Source organism: Polypterus senegalus, chromosome 9, assembly GCF_016835505.1.
Source record: "Polypterus senegalus isolate Bchr_013 chromosome 9, ASM1683550v1, whole genome shotgun sequence".
Taxonomy (NCBI): Eukaryota; Metazoa; Chordata; class Cladistia; order Polypteriformes; family Polypteridae; genus Polypterus; species Polypterus senegalus.
The window spans coordinates 174,851,880-174,870,554 of NC_053162.1; the positions used below are offsets into that span (position 1 = coordinate 174,851,880).

General features: G+C 40.1%; 1 protein-coding gene across 1 annotated transcript; it reads left to right on the top strand.

Annotated features, from left to right (window-relative positions):
* The first annotated feature begins 1,876 nt into the window (after nt 1-1,876).
* ptgesl (prostaglandin E synthase 2-like) lies at nt 1,877-18,207 on the top strand. Its single transcript, XM_039764314.1, has 7 exons — nt 1,877-2,157; nt 8,666-8,869; nt 11,462-11,517; nt 11,637-11,789; nt 12,272-12,472; nt 13,543-13,660; nt 15,878-18,207. The coding sequence occupies exons 1-7, from the start codon at nt 1,900-1,902 to the stop codon at nt 16,004-16,006; spliced, it is 1,119 nt and encodes a 372-aa protein (XP_039620248.1). The 5' UTR covers nt 1,877-1,899; the 3' UTR covers nt 16,007-18,207.
* Nucleotides 18,208-18,675: the final 468 nt, after the last annotated feature.

An 18,675-nucleotide genomic window follows, 5' to 3' on the forward strand; every position in this document is an offset into this window, starting at 1 on the left:
GTGTCCTAGTGTCCAGAACCTCTTATACAAATTGTCCCACCCTGGATTCTCCCTTCTGCGGTGGGATACCATTTACTTCAGTCTGCTACTCCAAAGTGTGACGGTTCAAAAAGTCGGCTTCCTGTTTGTCAGAGGCCTGAGGATAAAAATGACAGTTCAAAAGGCTAGTGCCATGTGCCTTAGTTCATAAGAACATGTGAATCTCATGAGGTCTGAAACCCTCCTGTCCACAGAATGACTCAGTTTTTAAATGTCTCAGATGGACAGCTATATCATCAAGGCCATTTTTAGGATTTTGTTATCTGAGTCTCTCTGGTCCATCCCTGACCCAATCCAGCTTTTAGGCCGAACTTTCTTCATGGCAGTGTCATTACATCACACAGTACTTCAGGCTTTTGGTTTAATGTTTCATCACATTCTCGCATTGCTTCTTTTCGTTTTCCATGCTCATTCCTTTTTTTTTCTTCAATAAAACACTTATGTTTTGGACTTCCACATTTCAACACTTCTGAGTGCTTTTTACATTCCCTTTTATTTGAGGACCACATAAACACATACGCAATTATCAACAGATCCTCATCATTGCCATCCATTACAGGTCAGGTTGGGCAGCATGCACTGGTACAGCACATTGACGCACCCACCACACAATGAAACAGCTCGGGATCCTGGTTGGCTACCCCACAGGCAAACACACAGTCCAGTCCCACCCTCCAGAAATGACCCTCTATCTGATGCAGGCAGGTCTTACATGGGCATCCCCTTGGCCTGGTCCAGCCACTCGGGTCCTCAACAATGAGGGTCCTGTGAGCCGAATCACCCTTGGGGTATTGCACCACATGGGCGTAGTGCTTTAACTGACACTCCTTCACAGTGCAGGTAATGTGCCTCATTTGGGACTCCATGAACAACCGCTTATCAAGGATTCTCCAAAGAGACACAGGAGTCCAGTCTTCATCTCAGGTCACTGGAGAGTGTCCATGTCTCACAACCATATAACAAGACAGGAAGCATAGGACTCTAAAGACTTGGACCTTTGTCCTTTTGCAGAGACATCGGGAGCACCACACACCCCTTCCAGCGACCTCATGACCTCCCATGCTCTAACAATTCATACAATACAATACAATTAATTTCTGTATAGCCCGAAATCGCACAAGGTACCGCAATGGGCTTTAACATGCTCTGCTTTTTGACAGCCCCCCCAGCCTTGACTCTTTAAAAAGACAAGGAAAAAAAAACCCTAGTGGGGAAAAATTGGAAGAAGCCTTGGGAAAGGCAGTTCAAAGACAGACCCCTTTCCAGGTAGGTTGGGCGTGCAGTGGGTGTCAAAAAGAAGGTGGTAATTCAATCAATTGAACTACTGACTTCATAGTAAAAGTCACCAGCGACATTGACGTCTCTGTCTGTGATCCATTACAGCCTCTATTAATTCAGAGTCAAGTTTATCATTATAATGGTCGACTAAACTCCTTTCAGTTGCTTTTTATTTGAGGATCGAAGGTCCGTGTGTTCTACTAGCACCTGTATATGATAAAATTAATAATCTCACACATAAGTTTTCTGAATGCGTTCTTTTTTATTCATTTCATTTGTTATTTCTTTTTTCTGAAGTTACGGTTTGCAACATGATTTCAATAAAATACCGAAAACAAAAAATTACTTACTCAAAACAACCGTCCCTGTATGATCCTGTCGTTCTTGACAGCTCGAGTGGAACGCTGAAGGTCGCCGCCTACCCGCCTGCCGTCTGTTTTTGTTTATAGACAACCACGTGTATTACCACGCCCCCAACATTATAACCACGTGATTCAGAGCCCGCCCGTTTCTAGCAGCTAGTCGAAAGTGCCGACTATTATATCCGGGTCAAGGGGCGTGTCATCTTTGGAAGGAGGCAGCATGGCTGGCGCTTTGTTGAGGCTAACTTTGGGTCGCACTCTACAGTCAGTGCTACGTTTTCGACCTCCAGACAGTGGGTGTTCGCGGTTTGGAGTCCATCGGTATATTGGGTCAGGGAGGCTGTTTAGCAACACTTCCTCGAGTCGGAAAATTAACCGAGCGTTAGCTTGCGCCTTTCTCCTCGGTGGTGGCGTTGGGATTTACCAGGCTGTTCAAGTCACCTTACAGCAGCACCGCGCTGAGACGGAACCACCTCAGGTAAGGAGGCTATCAAAGGGCAGTAGCAGTATTAATTTTGGCGTTACAACGGGTAAGTTAAACAGTGCACTAGATAACTTTCTCTCTTTTCCAACTTGTTTAAAGAATAAGGTGTGAGAGATCGAAGTCTATGAATGAACGGGGCGGTTACGGGACTTTTAAGAGGTGTAGCAGCCGCGGTCGTTATCTGTGTGCGTTCAAAAGGGATGCGTCAGCCCTGAAAAGACAAGAGACCGGGCAAAACTCGAGTATCCCCTGTCGTACAAACCGCTATCAAGCTGGTCCATTCTGTCAGAGTGGTATTTTAAGATATCCATCCTATTTATGATCTGCAGAATCAGTACATGGTAGCCGGGAATCCGTGTCTTTCCACGTGGCATTAGACGCAAATGTGAACAGGGCACCGATTAGTCAAAGTCAGTATTCATGAGTCAGGTATCTCTGCAGCCTGGGGCTCGAAATATCTGGAGCCGACTCAATGGACAGCTGACATTTGAGTAAGATAATCTTCCCACTAACCATAACCATAGTTTAACTACTGTATATCGAGTGCTGGAAGTCTGCAGCTAGATTGTATTGAAAGCCATTGGTGTCAACTCCACTTACTTGGAGCTTCAGACTGCAGATGTAAATCTTCTTATGGAGTCATTGCCCTGGGGGCCTGTCAGAAAACAAGGTCTGTTAAAGTCCTTTGAGTTATTCCTTGTGTGATTCTTGGGCTATGCAAGAAATAAATTGTTGTTGCACATCCTTGGTATTCAGGTCATTGATCCCTAGTCATCTTTACATTGCCAATTGTACGGTCTGAAGTTCACTCACTATGTGTGGCTATTGAAGGTGGGAGGAAAGGTGGAGTGCCCGGAGGAAAAACATTCATGTATTTAAGAAATGGGTTATTTTATTATTTTGAAAAATCCACCTTAATAAAAGGATCTGTCAATGTGTCTGTCCTGTTACAAGGTCTCAATCATTTCAAAAGATGGCTTAATGGTATTCCAGACAGTTGCTTTAGGTTATCCTGCAGTTTTACTGATGTCTCTAATGGTTTTATTCTTGTTTTCCAGGCTCATACTGGCTTCTTTGACTTTCATTGGCACAGCTGTTGTCCTTATATTGAACAAGCTGCATTAATGAAGCAATGAAACACACCTTAGTAGTCACCAACACCTGTGACGCCAAATGGCCCAAACATTATGTGTCCTGTAATGGTGGGGAACCAGGTATAAAAAGTGCTATGCATTATTAGGAACACAATGCCTTGCAGTTGTCATTCCATTAGATGGTGCATTACAAACATTAACAATGCTTTTACTAATGCCATACCTAGTGGCATGTAACAGAGACACATGCATTGTATTTGTCATTCCAACAGATGGTGCATCACAAACATTAACCTGCTTCCTTTGCGAATCCCATACCAAATAGCATATAACAGAAACATGTGCATTGCATTTGTCGTTCTAACAGATGGTGCATCACAAACGTTAGCACTACTTTAACCCTTAAACCACCACAACTGACTATAGTCAGTTTCCAGTGCAATTTGCCAGCATGCTGGAGCTGATCAGTCTGTGCCGTACATTTGTTGAGCAGCCAGCTCATGACTACTGCCGCCCCCTGCAGCATCACTGACCCTGGGATTCAGCAGCTGCACTAGACTAGCCTGCAAACATTAGTGTTGGCCTCTGTGTGCTTACGTGCAGCCAGTTCAGGCGCAGTTGGCTCAGTGATTTACTGAATCTCAGCAGTCAGTTGCACCTTGTACATATAATAGATTGTTCCAGTAGTTTTTAATAGTTTTTACAGTTCATTGGCAGTGTGTAAAGTGATCAGTGTTGCAGTAATTGTGATGCTCTTTGCATAGAAAAAAATGTGTTCCAGTAAAATTTCACTTTTTCATGGAGAATTGTGACGTTTCCTTAAACAGTACAGCAAAAGAATATTTGGCATCCGGGGTTGCATTAACCCCCACCCCCAAGTATGTGACAGTTTGAGGGTTAATGAATCCCATAACAAATGGCATATTACAGTGCTACATGCATTGCATTTGTTATTCTAACAGATGGCACATCACAAACATTAACACAGCCTTTTGGAATCTCATACCAAATGACATATAACAGAGACATATGCACTGGAAATATTATCACTGAAGTCTACGTTGATGACTTGGATTCCAGCTTGTCTTAAATGGATAGCACAGCTAGTCTTAAATAAAATAGTAGTGAGTGCATTATAAAGCTTTGTAAGCCAACATAATAAATAATCTCCTGTTAACTAAAAATTACCAAGTATCAGAAAAGGTAAGCTACCACTTTGTACTATGACCAAAATCCACATTCCAGACTTTCACTGCAGTGGTCTACTCTTGTCTGGTAAGAATTTGGGCAGGGGGCCCAGAAATACCAACCTTGGCATAGTTGTGGGTCCTGGGCAGACGAGTATGTGGCACAAATGCACTTACAGTTTTTTGGGGTTTGACGCAACTGCTGATACAACACCCAGTTTTCATCAAATGATTCATTCCTAAATTATTTGTAAAGAGAGCTGCTGCATTTTAGCTGTTTCACTGATACGTTTTTATGGCCTGTGCAGTACAGTTGATTTGTTTAAATTGTTTGGTGGTGGTTTAAATTCCAAATTGTCCTGGCAGGTTGGAGTTGCTTTCAGATTTGATTATGAAATGCCTGCTGACTTTTAATTTATTGCAGTGCCTATGCATTTTAAAACCCCATTGCACCGTTTTTAGCTTTTAGCTTAAAGATTATGCCACTTTATCTCACTGCACAAAGAGGGTAGGTGGGTGGTAATGATAATGTTGTATGATTGTAAGGTTATGCTTGAAATGGCATACTTTTCTGGAGTGACCTCATCTGGAGTGGCGTGTTTGACTTTGGACTTCACATTACGAAAAAGACGTACTGTAGTAGTGCCTGGGAAGGTCCAGAGGAGAGCAACTAGCATCACTAGAGAAGACTGAGTGCTGGGAGACTGAAGGAGCTGAACCTTCTCAGTTTAAGCAAATGGAGGTTAAGAGGGACAGGATTGTTTTATTTTTTCTTTGCTTTCATTGTAATTAGTTTGCAGTACAGTAAATGGTGGTCTCTGGTATGTTGTAATAATACAGTACCCTCCATAATGTTTGGACAAACACATTTTTTCCTTGATTTGCCCCTCTGCTCCACACTTTAAAATTACAAGTCATACCATTCAGACATTGTGATTAAAGTGCACATTGCAGATTGTCATTTCAGTCACAGCATGTAGAAATGACAACACTTTTTCTATGTGGTCCCCCTATTTCAGGTGTGGTGGACGCCCCTGTGATGGAAGGACCAGAGGAGAGGGCATATTCAGGGTAATACCTCCCCTAGAACACTAGAGGGCAGCCTGGACAGTTGCCGAGCCCTGGGTTGCAAAGAAGCCTGGAAAAGGATTTAGGAGCACCTGGAGCACTTTTGGGTGCCCTGTGAAAGGGGCTGCCTCACTCCATTCGAGGAACCAGAGTTGGAAGGAAGGGAGACGAAGTTTGCTGGGAGAGGAGGAGTGGAGGCGGCTAAGAAACAGAAAAGAAGGAGAAAGAAGGGACTGAGCAATGAGTGCTGGTACTGTTGTACTGTGCTTTGTAGTGGGGAGCAAAGAAAAAACTCTGCCCCACTTCAATAAAAATGCGTGTGCATGGACAATATTTGTGTCTGTCTGTCTGTCTTTGTCGGGTTAGGGCAGCAGGTCCACACAGGGCACCATAACGTTTGGGACAATCCGCGTCGCAGGTGTTTGTGATTCCTCAGTTTGGTTTCATGGCTTCATAAGATACCTCGGCTTGTTTCTACCCTTTGGAGTCCGCAGTTGCCATTGTTCAACATGAGCTGTTGAAATGAAAGTCAAAGAAGCCATTATGAGGCTGAAAAACCAGAATCAAACCCTTAGCATGACCAAAACCAACTCTCTGGAATATCACAAAGAGGAAAGAACACACTGGTGAGCTCAGTAATACCAAAGGGATTTGTATGATTTTGTACAAACGTTTGAAAGTTTTTTTTCCTGATCCAAAGAACCACAGACGCATAGAATGAAGTGCTGAGATGGAGGGTAGGACTTTAGAGACCTCCACATGTCGGTGAGTAGGATGGGTGACCTCGGTGGACTTGTTCTCATCACAGTTGTCCTTATGCCCTAGTGAGAAGTGAAGCAAAATGACACCTTTTATTGGCTAACTAGAAAGATCACAATTCGGGGTGGGTGATCTTTCCAGAAAAAATCATATCACAATCCTTTTAACACAAAATCACGATCCATGATCTGAATTGCGATCTATTGTTTCAATGTGGCATACACTTAAGAGAACATCTGGACTCAAATTATTAAGACCTAAGTTACACTTTATTTTAAATATCAAACACAGTTAAATTCAACTGTGAATAGATCACACATGAAAATAATTCTAGAAATAATAAAATGTAAACCAGGGCAGTTTTCAAAATCTGACACTTTCAGACATGAACACTCTTTAACAAATTGTAATCCGCACTCGTCATTGCAAAACATTCTCCGTTCTTTAATTGCTTTGCAACCCTCTGTCAGCAATCACTATACATATATACGGAATGGCCGTATCAGAAAAATATTTGTGACTTGGAAGATCATATCGTGCTTCTAAAATGTGCTTCAGCTTCTTAAAACCCACGTTGTCTACAGCTTTGAATGGTACCATATCCTTAGCTCAGTAGAATGTGACCACAGTCACCTCTTTCCATTGCTTGCTACTTTTCTCATATTAATGCGTTGGTCAACGGCAACTGTTTATGCTTCGTGACCACGCGAGATACAGATGAGTGGGGATGTACTAACCCGACTGAAATAGTGTCGGCATGTTCCTTCGGGTGTCTCCGTTTAAGATGATTAACAGGGGCGGACTGGCCATTAGGGACTCTGGTCTGGTCATGGGCCGGCCATTTCATGAAAAATTTTATGTACTGGTTACTGTTTGACATTAAAGTAAATTTTCTGAACCTCTAAACATTATCTGTCCAGTACTGTGATTTCTGTAGTCCTATATAAGATACCATTTAATGTCATCAAGTTGTTTTAGTTGTCAGCACATAACGTTGCAGTGAAATATTTGGTCAAAACTGCCTCTTGCCAACTTCTGTTTCGATACCACTACATTTCAGTTAGCATATACATTATTGCAATTTATTTTACCTCATATCTAGTATTTAAATTCTTCGGTACTAATAATTAGTTCAGATTATGTATTATGCTTTTTATTGTTCTCTGATTGTTGGCGTGAGTGATAATTAGTGGTTTTCAGCTGCGATTATTAGTATGATTAAACAAAGTTATAAAGCACAGGATAGAAATTTTTCATATTAGGATGGGACATTTATAGTTTATCGTTAAGGTTAATGTAACATTTCAATCATGTGAGGTTTTCATTACAACCTCGGTTATAATTTATTCCATTGTAAATTCAGCAGTTTGATTATAGAGTTGAAAATAATTGTTTCATACCTGTAATCACTTACTTTGCTTTAGGCCGCCTAACCGCCTATATGGGTAATTATTTGGCATTGAAAATTCTATTAACACCCACTCATGACCTCGTCCTCATTTGACCTCGTATCATTGTCGTTCATTTCAGCCATTCAGCATCTGTTGCCAAATATGGATGAAGCAAAACAGATGAGGAGAAACATCTTGAGGCATTCATGTTGATGTTGGTGGAGAAAAGTATTCTAGCCAAACTTGACACTAACTTTATTGTTGATGATGTGGCTGCTAAAATCGGTGAACTGCGTAAGCTACTAGCCTACGAGGGTACTGGCGCTTGGACATGACACTGACGTTTGACATGTACTCTAATAACGTGTAAGCTTTGTTACTAAATTTTTATTTTTCATCAAATTTTATTTCTAAGCATGTTGTCAAATTTGAAGTTGTGTCTAAACAACAGTGTACAGATTAAGTTTGGCAACAGTTTCGATAGAGTTCACAGCAAGTAGTGAGCCGCGTACTCCTCACAAATTTGAAGAGAATTACAATGAATAATGGGCTGAGTGGGTCGACCTTGTCACCTCACTTGTTGAAGGATGCCCGGGCCGGTTTTGAGACCCAGTCTGCTCCTGATGATTAAATAGATTTGTCGTATTGCCTCCCGAAGTGCCGACCGTTGTCCAGAAACTTTCCATATAACTTTGCTGTGTGTAGTGTCTGACATTAGGTTGTGGATGTTTTTAAGACCGATCACAATCTAAAATCGTCAGATCGCACACCCCTAACCTAATCACAATATGCAAGCTTTCGAGGCCCCTTCTTCAGACAAGATAAGAGATGGTGTGTTGTGATGCTAATGTGTTGTTTCTAGTCGGTAATAAACTCGCCCAGTATGTGTAAAGTGAGCAGTAATGGGCAGCTGTGGTGTCACATTTTCACCTGGCATACTCTACTAACTATAAGTATAAAGAGCCTAACAGAAATGTTTCTTTCCATCTTGTTTTTTCTGCAGCCTGTTCCGTCTGGAAGTGGAGAGCTGCAGTTGATCCTGTACCAGTATCAGACATGCCCATTTTGCAGCAAAGTACGGGCCTTCTTGGACTACCATGGCATGAGCTACAACATTGTGGAAGTGAACCCAGTCCTGCGCAAGGAAATCAAGTTTTCCGACTACAGGAAAGTTCCTATTTTGGTCATTGATGGAGAAGAAAAACTGGTAAGGATCCAAAAATACTGGACCTGTAGTCCATTTAGGAAAATTACCTATTAGTTTCTGAGTAAAAATGTACTAATAGCAATACTAGTAAATAATTGTTTTCTCTATTAATAATTTTCCTAAATTCTAAGAGAGTTTAAACCAGTGGTATGTTAGATTGTTGTCATTGTAAAATGTAGTAGATGTTTGCCAGGACTAGGAAATGGTAACCAAGCAGCTAAACTGCTCCTTGGAATACCACAACTCAAAGGTTTAGAAGGTATTGCTTAATTCTGTGCTTTTCAAGCAGTGTGCCTCAGCATAGTGGTGCACCACGAGAGCTTCACAGGTGTACTGTGGAAATAATAGTGTAGCACTGAACCTGAGAGGGATAAGCTCTGCAGTTGGTCAAGACCCATCTGAGGGGGACAGGACTACCTGGGGCAGAAGCTGGCATGAAAGTAACTCTGTGATCACTATGATGCAGACACAACACTTGGAACACTTTGGATGTGTTTCCAGGCTGCTAGAATCCATCTGGGTGTGTGGTTACCAGTAAGCCTCACAGAGCTGGTGGATAGTGGGCATGTGATTTACCTCTATGGCAGAAAGGGACGGGCAAAAGGATAAAGCAGCTGGAAGATGCCACCAAAGTGCTCACTGTGTGCCGTGTCTACTAGCCCTGATCTCAGAGGGGCTTTGTTTTTTTTTAACCAGCTTCTCCGGTAGTCCTACTCCTTCGGGCAGTTGACCATGTGCATGAGATACTAAGTATTTGTGGTTACTAGAACAGTGGTGTTCCTTGGAATGTTTTTGGTTACAAAAAAGTGTTCATCCGCTGAAAACAAAGGGTTGGGAAACACTGGACTGTTTTAAGCTTTGGGATTGTTTTGTGTTTCATCCACAGGAAGACAGATGAAAGCAGTAGATTAATTTGTCCACCGTGAACAATAATGACACTGTTTTAATGACCCCCATAAACAGATTATTGCTTAAAATGCCAAAATTATACAAATTTTAAAAAAAAACAAAACAACAAAGAAAATCCAACCCTAGGCATACCCGGTTATAATGCTTGTGTAACTGTTAGAATAGCTTACCCACCAATTAAAATCATCAATATATGTTAACTTCAATGAAAACGGCTCTTTGATAATAAAATCCTCTTTCCTCCTTGTAATCACATATAAGTTAGTCATTTCCCAACCCGCTCTATCCTAACACAGGGTCGTGGGGGTCTGCCGGAGCCAATCCCAGTCAGCACAGGGCGCAAGGCAGGAACAAATCCCGGGCAGGGAGCCAGCCCACCGCAGGGCACACACACTAGGGACAATTTAGAATCGTCAATGCACCTAACCTGCATGTCTTTGGACTGTGCGGAAGAAACCCACGTGTCTGGGAGAACATGCAAACTCCACGCAGGGAGGACCCGGGAAGTGAACCCAGGTCTCTTCACTGCGAGACAGCAGTGCTACCACTGCGCCACCATGCTGTATAGTCCCTTTTACATGTCTTTTCATCCATTCACACGCCCACCTTCATCTTCATACTTGCCCTTTTGAATGTTGACACCTTCAGCCTTTTTCATACAGTTAACAAAGGAAATTAGGCATGGTGTGTTTTTTATTTTCCCCCATTCCAGACGGTTGTAAAGTTGCTCATATTCAACATCTCAGGCCTTGTTTGCTGTGATCTTAAGTCCACTTTTGTATCAGTGCACCATATATGGGGGGTTGGTTCTTTTTGTTCCAGATTTTATCTCACTTTTAAATGCCAATGTTAAGCCTATGCCTTTTGAGTGAACATAATACACAAACCAAGCACACACTAGGTACAATTTTACCTGCATGTCTTCAGACTGTGGGAGGAAACCCACGCAGACATGGGGAGAACATGTAAATTTCACGCAGGGAGGGCCCAGAAAGTGAACCCAGGTCTCCCTACTGCGAGGCAGCAGTGCTACCACTGCGCCACCTTGCCACCCTGTAATCGGATGTGACTTTTTTATAAGTAGTACAATAAAACAGGAAGTCACTGAACTATTGAAAGTTCATTCCCATATGGAGGTATGTAAAACAGTTCTGCGTGAGTGGTGGCTGGTGAGGTGACTCAATGAGGGCCACAGAGCCAGTCAGTGGTCAGTCAGCCATTCTGCAGCCCGCATAGTCCTGAACCAGGGACGTGTGGGGTCTGCTGGAGCGCAAGGCTCAAGGCAGGAACAAACCCTGGACAGGGTGTCGGTCCATCATAAGGTCACACACACACTAGGGCTAATCCAGTGTCCCCAATTCACCCTACCAGCATGTCTTTGGACTCTGGGGGGGGGGGAAACCCACTCAGACATGGTGAGAAAATGCAAATACCACACAGCACAGGGAAGACCCAGGACTCGAACCCATGTCTCCTTACTGCGAGGCAGCAGCAGCACTACCACTGCACTCCACCATACCACCATGTAATTTAACTACAGACCCTCGTGCCTCCTTATTTTAAGGCAGTCTTGTGAATGACAGTGTTTTGCTTAGATCATCAGTGAAGTTAACTGTCGATGTAATACATTTTGTAATGCAATAGGATCTTAGTTGTGTTTTTGTTTTTTATCTTCCATTACAGCAAATTAACGATTCCTCTGTTATCATCAGTGTTTTGAAAACCTATATGGTGTCCAAGTGAGTGATTTTCTTTCTTTTTTTTTCCCAGACATTTGCCAAAATGTAAAAGATGTCACTTGCTTGCTCTGCTTTCTTTTTCAATATTTGGTGATTATGTTTTTTTTATGATTCTCCAGAAAAAAAAATCTCCGGCAGATTATTTCGTTTTTTCCGGAGATGAGATCGAAAAATGAAAAGGGCAAAGAAATTGTGGAGTATAACAACAGACACTGGGTGATGCTGGATGAAGCCGAAGCTGAACTGCTATATCCAGTGAAGGACTCCAGGAAGTATGTTTTTACCTTTCTGTTTGAGCTTTTCATCTCTTAAAACTAATTCTGATATGTAAGAATGGGATCACAGTTTGACATGTGTGTTGTGTATGAATTTTAAGGTTCACTTCAGTGTCTATGCGATTTATAGCTGATAGTCGCAGTTGATTATGCAGATGGTGCCTACTATCTTGCCAACCTTTGGCGCCTTTATCTCATAACTGAAGTGATGAATGCTAGTAGTGCAGCACATTTACAATGCCTGTGTATTGGTCTCTCATTTGGGTCATAATTTCTATTTTCATTGTTCTCTTCTTTCTGAGGGAAAAAAAAATAATAAACGTGATGAACCTCTCCTTAAGTCTCCAGGCTGCACTGTCCCTTGAATTGTCGGGAAGCTAGGTGCATCAAATTTGAGGGTGTGTGTGTGTATGTGTTGTTGTGCAGCAAGTATGACTTTAGTCTCATTTCATGTGAATGCTTGCTTTGTTTTGTTTCAGGGAGGAAATAAAATGGCGGCAATGGGCAGATGACTGGTTGGTTCATCTGATCTCTCCAAACGTATACCGCAGCCCCCAGGAAGCCCTGGCATCTTTTGATTACATTGTCCGGGAGGGCAAGTTTGGAACCGTTGAAGGATTTTTCGCTAAGTATGTTGGTGCTGCAGCAATGTACTTCATTAGCAAGAGACTGAAGAACAAGTAAGTTGGGAAGGACAGAGAGGTGGTATATTATTTTGAACCAGTAACGGTGGACTGCACAATAACGTGCAGTGAATCCACTTGACTTGAGCATTCCTAGTTTTCATCCTCTTTCTCTGTACGTTTAGCATTCATTTGCTCAGATGTTGATGTACTTGTTGTTTCCTGAGCAGCTCTTCTTTTCTCCACTCTAGCAGCCTACTTCTTCTCTTCTTTCGTCTGCATCTTTGCACGTTAAAACTGATTAAGTCAGTGTTTGTGTTGCAATTACTTAATACGTTTTCTTTAATTTTTCACTTAAGCTGGTACTTAAGTCTTCTATCTGCCTCAAGAATGATTTAAGATTATATGTGGTAATATCCTGTTTTTGTACTTGCACTTTTCTGTTCTTATTACTGGGGAAGTGCCACTAATGTTCTAGTGTACATTCCTTTACTTTGGATTTTGAATGCTTTAAAATGCTTTTACAAAATGTTTTGTTTAAATTAATTTGGAATTTTAAAGCCTGGTTTGGCAGAATGAAGTGGCATCCCTCGTAATAGTGGCCAGTACTTTAATGGACTGCAGAATGTTTTTGAGGCTCTGCTACAGCGGTATGGTAATTCCTCAGGGACACCAGTACTTACAGTTTTAGTGAAGTGCTGTAAACCATTTTATTCAGTGATATTAGGATGAAGTGAGTTACAGGAGTAGTCTACATGATTGAGTAGTGCTTTGTGTAGATATTTCAGAAGTGGAAGGACCTGGATTTGACTTCTGGGCCAGTCAGGTGAGGGGTAACGTTTCACAGTAGGTGATTCGGATCTTCAGCACACATCAAGACATCACTTTTTTCCTATAGATAAACTTGTGAATCAGCAAAGTCTGGTACCTCTGACTTAAGGATCTTTAGAAATTCTGTGCAAACTAAAGCCAAGATACTTAATAATGTGTTGTCTCCAGGACTGACCCATGTAAAACAGGCAGCCTGTTAATGTGGTGTTTGTGGTAACGCTACTGTCAGACCGGCACCTCATAATAACCTCATGACATTTATTGTCCTCTGAAAGTGCCCATTTTATCATTTTCAGGCACAACCTCCAGGATGATGTCAGGCAAGACCTTTACCAAGCTGTGGACAAATGGGTTAAAGCTGTTGGTAAACACAGGCCTTTCATGGGTGGCAGCCAGCCAAACCTTGCAGATTTGGTAAGGATGGCAAATATTTCTGTTTTATATTTTAATATCTAAATGGATACTTTATTGAGTAATGTCGTCATGTAAATATTGGCAATTATAGTACAGTAGCAAAAATACACAAACCTGAATACTTCCTACTGACCTGTCAAAAGTTCTAAATGTTATATATTTGTTCTGGTGTCATTTTCTCATCATCAACTAACCAATTCCATTTGACGAGCAGCGGTTGGGGCAGTTGATATACAGGGTGAGTCAAAATTATGTTAACATGTGAATGACGGAAACAATTTATTCACAAAACATGTGCAAGATGATTTACAGGATTGTGTCAACCTGTTCAACAAATGTACCATATGTGGCACATAAATTGTCCACAAAAATTGTATATAAGTACTAGGGGGCTCTGCCCCTGCTCGCTTCGCTCACCAACGCCTGTGTGGGTGCTACGTGCTAGTCACTTCGCGGATCTGCCGCTCGTGTGTGGGGAAGCGGATGTACGTTTGAAACAGATTATTTTCATGGGAATTATTACATATGCATAATATAACTATTTTACATTACAGAGAGTAATTAACCATATTAAAAAAATAGTAAAACATAATAAATTGAAAGAAAATTGTTTCATGTTGCTTTAGAGGTATTCGTTGAGTTATACGTTTTCGTTCTGTTTGGCTTTGAAATTAACACACAAATACTTTTTAAACTTACACTTTTACTGTAAAACTTAATTAAAAACAATTTTTGGAATTAACTTTTTGTCAGTATCGCACTGAATTTTGATTCCGTGTTTGGAGTTGCATCGTGACTAATAACTGCCCATGAGTGAATATTTCTCTCTAATAAATAAACCAATTTTTTCGAATGTTTGTCTCTGTGATTTGTTAATTGTCATAGCAAAAGTTATTCTAACGGGAATCTGTAAATGTTTTAATACGAATGGCATATCAAGATCTCCTTTGGTGTCTAATGTTATCCGCGGAAGATGCACTACATTACCTTTCTTGTCACCTGTTAAAATTTTACATGTCAGAATTGTTTGACCAATTTTTGAATATAACTAATCTTGTTCTATTGCATAGCCCATCACTCCTACATAAATTACGCAATAACATTACGATACATCCTTCTTTCAGCAGTAATTCGGCCGGTGGGAGACTGGATGGTGTTAACGGTTGTAGATATTCTACGTAATATTTCTAGGTTGATGTTTTCATCTTCCGCACCATCACCACCAACTGTTTCAGCACAGTCTATTGATACGCATTTAACCAATTTGCTGTGTAACCGATTGACAATTTTCACGTTAATTCATTTGACTTCATTGTTTCTCTGTGTTAGGATTGCCCGTGTACTCATTTGTTCTGTTGATAACCCTTCAGGATGAAATTCTTCAATAAGATTTGGACATAATAAGTCTTCTTTTATTGGGAACTTTAAAGTGAGGAAAACATAAAAATTTATAAGATCTGAGAGAGCAAGAAATGTTTCTGATAAAAGCATTCACACGATTGAGAGATGAGAGGACCGCGGGCGTGGACCGTTAACTGGAAATGGTTGAGAGAAGGACAGGACTTGGAAAAAATCCCTTGGCAATAGTCTTGTCTCAATTTTTTCTTTTATAATAGAGAGATATACATAGCAGTACCATTAGTGTTAACATAATTTTGACTCGCCCTGTATACAGGTGTTCTTGCTGTTCACACAAGGCTTCTGCAAATTGTTTTTTAAAACAAAAAAAAACATAAAAATCTGTATAATAAAATGTCTGTTATGTCATGTTTGTCTCCTGAGAGAAAATTAATCTGATTTTAGAACATAATGGGAATTATCTGATTGCTCAATGTGTCCTAATTTGTAAAGCTATTGAGTTAAGAGGGTGTATACATTTTTCATATCATTATATATTGGCAGCCTTGATCTGTTCTTAATTGGATCACTAACTTTAGTTGTAAACATTTAGCTACATTATTATGGTTTCTTGCAAATGCATTTACTGCTAAATTCTTGACTTCATTGCTGTGATCACTCGCAGGTGTACTTCTGTTGTTGGTGAAATACTGAAAAGGGACTCCCTCTGTCTCTTCTGCACACAGATTACAGACCCTTGGTAATATTCACTTGTAATGGAACAGAGTTGTGGCTGTAATTTTGGACATAACCATATAATAATACAATTTTAAAGGCCTTGATCATAGGCAAACTTATTTGGTTTTGGTGTCTTCACAGGCTGTGTATGGGGTGCTGCGAGTAATGGAGGGCCTCCAGTCTTTTGAGGACATGATGACTCACACCAAAGTGAAAACATGGTACCATCAGATGGAAAATGTCATTAGGCGCCAAGAAGGCAGGATTTGACTTGGTGGAAACTGTAGGAGCCTTCTGAAAGAGAAATGGTTGCAGAAACTCTATAAAGAGTTTATTTTTTAAAAACACAGGTCTTCCATCAGCCTGGCTAAGTGGAACATCTATGCCAATCCACTGGATGCTCTTTGCGATTGTCCTTCAGACCAGAGTCCCAGGTTGTTTAATTTAGTATGACATTAAAGGGAAGCTGGTGGGAGTTATGACTATTAGGTATATATGCACTTCGTGACTTTTGATATCTTAATTATTATGAAAAACGGTAGGCTGCGGTTTTCTGGTTGAAACTAAGAAGGTCTTCAGTGAGACATATTTGGAGTAGCAATTCATTTTTGAGAAAAAATGGTTATAGAAATTCAGAAAGGTTTAAATATGGAGAGTGTAAACCTTAATCTGACCTTGGCCTGCTTTATTGTCATTTGGGTATTTTAAGAATCATTAAAATGAGTTGAAGCCTCAAAGGAAGGTAAATGGGGAAAAGAATCTGGAAAATTGCCTTTTGACAAAATTTTTTTTTTCCTTCACGTCTCTTTTTTTATGTTCCTAAACCTGCATTCTTTATAACTTTGACTAACATTTTAGGAGCATTTTCTTTGTCATTCATACTGCTTCAAGTCTAATGATTTGCTATAAATCTATATTTATTTTTGTGCATTCTCTTGGGCATCTTGGAAGTATTTCTCTATGTAGGGTGAATTTCCTCCTCGTGCTCATGTGAATCACTCCTAATTATCTCCTAAATGTTCAAAGGTAATTGACGCCAGACTAACTTTCATGAAAACAAGCACTGCTCAATGCTTTAGGAGGTGATATTGTAAGTTGAATTGCTGGTGACTCCATTTTGTCTCACTCTCTTTATGCAAATAAGTTTTATGATAATGTTGACTTCTCTATGAAGAAGCACGAAGGCTATGCTTGACCTGAGTCTTTACAGCATAGAACAGCAGACTTTTGATTTTATTAATGAAAAAACTGTTCAAAACTTATTTCTGACAGCAAATATGGTGCAGACTTAAAAGTTTATCACAGACTAACAGAAGAACCTGACATTGCTTAGGTATGTATGTACGATGGGTTAAGGTAAGAAATCAGATATTTGTGTTTTTACTTTCTCGTATAGGGAAAGTATTGGAATCATCCAAAAATTCGATTTTGATGACTTTCCACGTCTTAGACGTCCCTGAGTCCGAAATTTTTAGAATTGTGTGTGTGTGTATAAACATGATAACTTGAGTACGCTTTCACTTGGGTCAACCAAATTTTGCACTTGAGTATTAGGTACAAAACGTAGATTTCTATCAACTTTTGAGCTATTTCTGCTAGCCAGAAGTGATACTTTACCTGAAACATTTACCCAAAAATATAAAAAATGTGATCATTTCACATCATATTATGGTAAAGCACCACATTTTGAGCATTTTTTCTCCCTTTGCAAATTTTTCGAAAAATGACCGGTTTTCAAGATAATGACAAATTTCAATTTGATGTTCAGATGGTTCTACATACATGTTTGAGAACATTTTGTGTACAATTACTACATTATACACATTACTAAAGTCTCTTGCAACTTTTGACCCACTTCCGCTTACTGAAAGTGGTAATATACAGTATCTGAATTGTTTGCCAAAATAAAATTATCATGGCAAATGTTTTATTCATGAAGCTGCAGAGTCTGATTTATTCAACTTTACTTTTATAAGAATTTTTCAATATATTGATTTGATTTGTTGTTGATGGTTTTTTTAATGTACGTTATATAAAAATCATTGTCCGTCCCCATATCTGAGTATACGAGAAAGTCTAGGGGAGAGCACTCCCGATTTTTATTTAAATGTTGACCCTTTTGTCAGTGCTAGCTGAGATCAAGTGATCCATCCGTCATCTACATCACCCCTCTACTCTATCAGTGTCTGTTGGATTCCATGGTTGGGGATATGACCATAAATGTCTTTTGTATTTCCTGGTTTAGTGGGACTTCACAAATAGATGTTTTAATCCAACATTAATAAATTGGTTTCTTTGGTCCTTGGACTCAAATATTATTACATTAGCCTAGCTGTCTATCTACTTGGAGGGTAATTAGGGTTCACAGACATCGCTTCAGGACTCTTGTATTACAGGAGACATCACCAGTGGTGGTATTCCATAATGTTATAAAGGTGATTCTTTCAATTTTGAATTAAAATAGTTAAAAATCACAACACTGTATCGACATCAATGCCTAAAATATGTGGACTTGAATAAATGTCTATCATCAAGAAATGGTAAAAGTTAATAAGACCGTGCTTAGTTCTTTTTGTACCGTATTCTGTACTGTGCTGGAAAACAGTGTTTCAGGCTTTTATTGTGGCTTGTCATACTTAATAACGATACAACAGTATGATACTGTTGGCTTATTTGAAAATGTTAATTTATGATTTGATTAAAAAAAAAAAAAGTGTCTTCACAGCAGGGTTATTGTCACATGTGCACAGTACAATGAAATTCCTGTCTGTCATTTTGACCAACGCGAAGCAGTCCATGTCTGGCGCCCCAAGTCTCACTATGTTGCTTATGAACTACTAAAACATCACAAAGTTTTAAATCAGTAGTGGTAAGTGACATAGACAGGATGTTTCCTTTCACATAGTTTTGTAAAACTGATGCTAAACTTCAATTTACAT